General features: G+C 33.5%; 2 protein-coding genes and 1 pseudogene across 2 annotated transcripts in view; all 3 read right to left on the bottom strand.

Moving 5' to 3' along the window:
• The window catches only part of LOC104733697 (transcription factor bHLH54-like), a 5,012-nt gene extending 4,350 nt beyond the window's left edge, over positions 1–662 (bottom strand). Inside the window, exon 1 of the mRNA XM_010453257.2 lies at positions 499–662. Coding sequence (XP_010451559.1) covers positions 499–662 — 164 coding nt within the window. The remainder of the gene's footprint in view (positions 1–498) is intronic.
• LOC104732324 lies at positions 1,155–3,056 on the bottom strand (annotated as a pseudogene).
• LOC104732323 (protein ECERIFERUM 26-like) overlaps positions 4,411–6,447 on the bottom strand; it is a 3,109-nt gene continuing 1,072 nt past the window's right edge. Inside the window, exon 2 of the mRNA XM_010451853.2 lies at positions 4,411–5,442. Within this exon, the coding sequence (XP_010450155.1) occupies positions 4,597–5,442 (846 nt within the window). The 3' untranslated portion in view covers positions 4,411–4,596. The remainder of the gene's footprint in view (positions 5,443–6,447) is intronic.

Genomic DNA, 6,447 nt, shown 5'->3' with positions numbered 1-6,447 from the left:
AACCATGGGTCCAAAATGTTGATTTTATGTTTAGTTTTTTAAATGTAAATGTGAATGTTGTGATTTTAGGAAGTGGTGGAGGAAAAGAGTGAGTGGAAGGCAAAATGGCAAACTCAGCTCTCAGGGCTAAGGAGAAGAAGCAATCAGAAAGATAATGATAACTCAATGTCTTGGGCTGCTAGAATGCGTCGTCAACGTCAAGATTCTTTATGACACACAACAACACCAACCAAGTCTCTCTAGTCTTCTTATGTATAGTCTTTTTAATTTCTTTGTGTGTAATATAGAAAAGCATAGCAACAAATACCCCACAACTTTGTATATATAATATATGTATAAACTTTTCTATGTGCCTATGCTAATCGGCAAGCACAGTGAAATAAATATAAACCAATGAATTAAGTAAGATGTGGGCAAGTCTATGTGTCTTGCTCTTGACTCTAGGCAAGATGTGGGCAAGTCTTGCTCCTGATTCTGCATATTGTTTTCCTTTCATACGGTTTCCGCATTGCCAATAAATCAGAATTATGATTTAATAGCGAAGGAGAAGGACTGAAATCCTCAGCAAAGTTAGCGAGAGTATTGTTGTTGCATGCTTGTCGTGCCTTATGAGGACAATTCATTTGATGAATTGCTCTTAAATTCCTTTCATCAAATCCCATTAGTGATTGGCTATAAGGACATAAATTGTTCTCTGTGAATACGAAAGAATAACTCTTCAAGTAAGGCTATAACAATATAGTGTTAACTCTATGAATTAATATATATATATATATATTTCAATTCTAAATTAGTATTTCGCTTCAAAAATTTATGAATCGTTAAAATTAATAACACTAACAAAATATTATATTTTTGATGTTATTAATTTATAAAAGTTTTACTGTAAATGATAAACTAATGGTTAATAGTATATATAAAAATAACATAGCTAAAATAAATGTAAATAAATTATTTAAAGATAATTTTATCGTAATTTCATTTTAACATAAAAACAAAAATAGAGAGATTTTTACCTTACAATAAAAAAATATAGAAACGATAAAAAAATAATCCAACTGGTTTTTAGGTAAACAAAATGTCGTAAACACTTTATTTACACTAGGATAGTACCCGCGTTACGCCGCGGGTTGTTTTTTGTATTTTTTTTGTTATATATATTTTTATGTTTATTTTTTGTATGTTATTTTTAATTTTAGGTCTGGTCGATTTCTCATTATAATCCTAAAAAATTCCAAATAGACCAACGTGTATAGGCAGACATTTAAGCAACACCTCCTCGTAAAGCTAAGGAGAAACATGAATAACTTCTTGAATATGATCCCAATTGAATATGTGTCAGCGGCTGTAGGTTCTTGGCAGCAAGACCTTTCCAAAGACACTTTATTTGCGATATGAGTCCTTCTGGTTCGACGAGAATTTATCTCATAAACATGAACTCGGATCTGTCTCCTTTTGCTTATTTTTCTTCCTTGTTCTTTCTTTTGCTTCTCTCCTCCACTTATGATATGTTCTAACGTTTCTTCAGTTTAGCTCAGTTTTGCTAAAGACGCGGCAACTCTGCAAAGGAACAAAAACTTCATAAAGGCAAAAGATTCACTTTGATTGGCATCATCTTCCGAGCTCAACAACTACATTTTGTAACATTTTGTTTAGTTTACTAAAACATGAAAAATGTTATGTAGAGATTATAAACGACTTTATATAATCTACATACCTTAATTTGAAGCTGCAAGAACTTCACGTAATGGACCGCTTCTTCAAGCATCGTGCTTATGTCTACTTTTGTCCCGTTCGGCACAAGGTTCTGCAGTGTCTTAAGCCTTTCGTTAATCTTCTCTCTTCGTTTCTGCAACAATTAATGATACTATTAAAAAACTCGTCTAGGATCAATGTTGTTCATTATCATTTGGTTTTGATATAAAAGTTATACTATAAGGTTTAAAGTTTTCTTACCCGAGCATAAAGGCTTTGAGTATCAGTGGCTGTTCCTTTGGTGGCTATTGTTTTGCCTTTAACACTTGTGACCGAAGCTTTCTCATCATCTGAACTGTTGCTTAAGCTCTGACCATCTATACAATTAGTGTTGCTTTCGTCAACCGTATTGCTTTATGAGCTTACCCTCTGTTTTTTCTTGGATTTTGGAATCTCCTATATATCGAGTAAATGATACTGTATTTAGTTTATTGTATAGTAATAATAAATGAAAGTAAACATTATATATATTGATCTTCTACTTACTTGTCGTGTGAGGTCGCAATCAGAGTTATTTTTGCATAGATAATAGATTCTCCACGGTAAGTAGTTTCCTCTTAAGAGATGACGTTTCTTGGATATGATGATTTTGATCCCAAGAATCAAGCATGGCCGGAAGATTTCTTCCAGGCATTGCACCAAATGGGAAAATATCAAGAAGCAAGAGAGCATGATGATCAAAAGACAAGACATTGTTTTGGTGATGATGTTGATGAAAATGACCATTGTAAAGGCTAGCGAGGCCAAGCATCTCGTCTCACGGTCTGTCTTCTTTAGATGATGAACATTGATCAGTTGAACATCCCCAAGAAAGACTCCAATACACCATCAACAAAAACGTCCATGGCTCTAACGAATAGATATATCCACTCCTAGAGTTGTCATCTTTACCTACAACAAAATCACAGAGAGTAGATATAGAAATCGATTATGGAACTCTTAAAACTAAAACAATGATAACACAGAAAGAAGAAAAAGAAGAGAGTAAGAATAGAAGTATATGACCTGGAATCGAAAAGTAGAAGAAGAAACCCATTATCACCGGATCTGATGAATAGATTCTGGTGGATCGAAGAAGAAGAAATCCACTACAACCGATCGACCATCGATGGGCTAACATCAGCGTATCTGCTCAGATTGGTAGAGACAGAGAGTCATGGATAGGATCAGCAGCACAATCGGTCGATGGTATGAAGGCGCCGAAGAAAACGATAGGTGGTTGATTTTTACCGAGGTGTCAACACCTGCTTCGATAAAAAGGCTGAGGTGTCAAGCTCTGGAAAGAAACACTTCATCTTTTATTGTATTGATACGTTTTACAACTGTTTTCTTTATATTATATTCACATGCTCAATGCTCATTTTATACATCCGTTTCTACTATATGTTATACTTATCCATCTAATTCCTAACCGATAACCAGGTCAAGAATGATTTTTAATGTAGGATTATGACAATGCAATATTGATAAATAAATATATATTTTTCTTTCATACTGGTTTTTTATCTTAGTTTATATATCAATAAAATTAATAACTCTAATAAAATATTATACTCCCGATATTATTAATTTATAGAAACTTTACATTGAATAATAAATTAATAGTTAGTAGCGTATATTATAAACGTAGACTATTAAAATATAAATTTATCCTAATTTTGTTTTAAAATAAAAAGAAAATTACATTTTTTTACCTTTAAAATAAAAGTAAATAGAAATGACAAAAATCCATCCGGTTTTTAGGTAAATTGTCGTAAACACCTTATTTTCATATGTTGTATAACCGCTTTCTTCTATCTTCTGTTCACATGTTAAACGGTTATTTCATCCGTCTGTTTCTATTATATCTATTACATCTGTCCACCCGATTTGTAACGGACGAATATCGAAACCTACGAGAGCTTTAGTATGTGTCACCAATCAAACTCCACTTTTTCTGATCACTTTCTCCAACTAAAGTCATGAATGTTTGAGAGATTTTGGTGGTTTTTAGATTATATATTATAGTTCTTAGATTTAAAATTTTTGTTTTTAGTTTTTCCAAAATAAAACTAAAAGCAAATGAATTTTTAAAAAAATATATATATATGTTTCGTACAGAAAATCTCAAAAATCCATTGAAATGAGATTTTGGATTTTGTTAATAAATTAGTAAAATCTCTAAGAATCTAAATTCTCTAATTCTTAGGAAACTCCCAATTTTCATTAAGGCCATGAATTTTTACAAGTTTTTAAGTGGTTTATGAATTCTAGTTTTTAGTTTTTAGATTTTAGATTTTGGTTTATAGTTTGTAGATTTTGTGTTAAAATATTTATAAAAAATAGAAAAGAGAATTCAAGTCACGATTAAAAATGAAAAACCAGTAAAACAAAGATTTTGGTTTTTCTTTGAAAATTGACAAAAACCAACAAAATCTGGATTCTCTAATTTTTAAGAAAACCAATTTTTGCATAATCTTGATTTGCCTTGAAGTACATTTTTTAAAACTCTAAATCCAAAAACAGCTTTCATAGTCATTCAAGGCCAAAATCTTGAATAGTTAAAAAACTGTTTTTAAAAAAATCCAAAACAAAAAAAAACCATTTCAAAAATCACATCCATTCAAGGCCTAATTCTTGGGGTCACTCCCTAAAAATGGTTATACTCCTACTAAGTCTATGGAAAAATATGTTATTTAAACATTAATTATTTAATTTTACAACAACGTTACAGCTTACAACACTTCAGCAAATACCAATAATTCATCACAATATATATATTTTTTTTAAAAGGAAACAACATTCCATGAATTCACTTTTTTTTTTCGTGCATTTACACTTATTAGCCGTTAATACACACACTCACGGCGCGATCAAACCACACTTCTTAAACTCCAATTTTACCATCTCCATCTCTCCTTCCGGCAACGTAACCGTCACACCCCTCTCCTCCGATTTCGCCGCCGCGTAAACAACCACCAACCCCTCCTCCCCTACCCCTTCAACATTACAGTAAACCGAATCCGGCGACTTCCCCATCACTCTCGCCTCGTACAAATCCTCACCACTCAGATCCACAAACGTCAATTTCGCACCGTACACAACAAAATCCAAATTCCCATCACAGCTCCCTCCGATCTCCTCTATTCCAAATCTCTCATCCTTCGCTTCCCCCATAGATCTCACCAGTTCCTCCACCGTCGCTTCCGCCACCGGAAAATCAACTTGAACCGAACTTATCACCTGACTGTTACGAATCGCGTTATTAGGTTTTAGATCATTCGGATCCTTTTTGATGATCGTAACCGTCACAGGTTCTGGCTCTGCCCTCACTTTAGCTACGCATTTCCATATGATTCCGGCGATGATCTCGAACACCGGAATCGAATTAATCCCGTTCACCGGAAAATGTGGTGATATCTGATCGGCGACTGAGAGATTGAAACAATACGTCGCCATTTTCTTGTTGTTTGGAGTGACCCAGAGATCTCCAACCGGGTCGACCTGTTTAACCGAAACCGGGTCTTTAACCGTTGGGTTTGGACTTTGGAACCTTCTGTCTCCCCTAGAGGGTGGTGGGGCATGAATCGTTTCTCCGGTAATGGCCTTAGTCCAGAAGTTGAAGGCGTAAAATAGAGAGAATGAGTCTCCAATTATATTGGCCCAGCTCAGGCCCAAACCTAATCCTCCGCATTTAAACCGGGTCAACTGCGTTAACAAAACCGATATAAAATTAGCTTCAAAACGGTTTAGAATTTACAAACCATAAGTTTGCATGTACGTAGAGGGTTGATCCAAAATCCTATCTGAGAACCATCTTAAAATTTTCGATAGGTAGAAAGTAGTAAATTCTCGGATTCATCGAAATAAATTGATCCAAAATATATTTACTTTATTTTTCAGATTTTCGTTTTTTTTTCTTCTTTCAATCTTCATATTCGAAGGTCATGGATCGAAATAAATTGATCCAAAATATATTTACTTTATGAAACTCTTAGTTCCAACGAATTAAACTCGTCCCAATCTAGTTCGCAACTCAAGGTTGAAAAGTCGGAATGCTTTATTAAATTTAGTACACCTACTCCGAGTCAGTCTTCTTTCATGCAAGTTAATGGTACGAACAGAAGCGTTCGTGTATTAAATTTTGTTGTGACAGTTCGTGCATTTAATGTTCTAATGGAGTATATGTTATTTTGTCTTTCTTGATTAGGGCATACGGTACCCAAAAAAACCCTAACATGGATTTCTAATCTAGTACTTTAAGCTCATAGTTGCCTTTTTCCAACTCAATAAAATCAGACCCCATCCATAATCCATCACGTGGTTGGTCTTCTTTTCTGCTTAATATTATAAGTGTTTTATACCATTTTCTACATATCTTCTTTTTATTAGTGTTGTTACTTGTTAGCAAAGATAAACTGTGAGGACCAGTCCATCTCAATGAAGGCCAAAAATATAATAGAAACATTTCTAAAAAAACAAGATTTAGTCAAATATATACTATATACATATTTTGACAGAAAATATTGATTTATAATAATACTTTTTTGGCAAAAAGTTCAAGATTGAACAATGCAATACCATATCATGTATGTATAACCATTTTAAGAACATCTTATTGTCAAATATATGATATATCTCAGTCAATATTAAATGTGTGTATCTCGAGAAAGAAAGAGAGAGAGAGAGAGAGAGAGAGAGAGAGAGAGAGAG

The sequence above is a fragment of the Camelina sativa genome, chromosome 12 (genome assembly GCF_000633955.1).
Source record: "Camelina sativa cultivar DH55 chromosome 12, Cs, whole genome shotgun sequence".
Lineage (NCBI taxonomy): Eukaryota > Viridiplantae > Streptophyta > Magnoliopsida > Brassicales > Brassicaceae > Camelina > Camelina sativa.
This window is presented reverse-complemented; position numbering and strand designations above follow the sequence as displayed.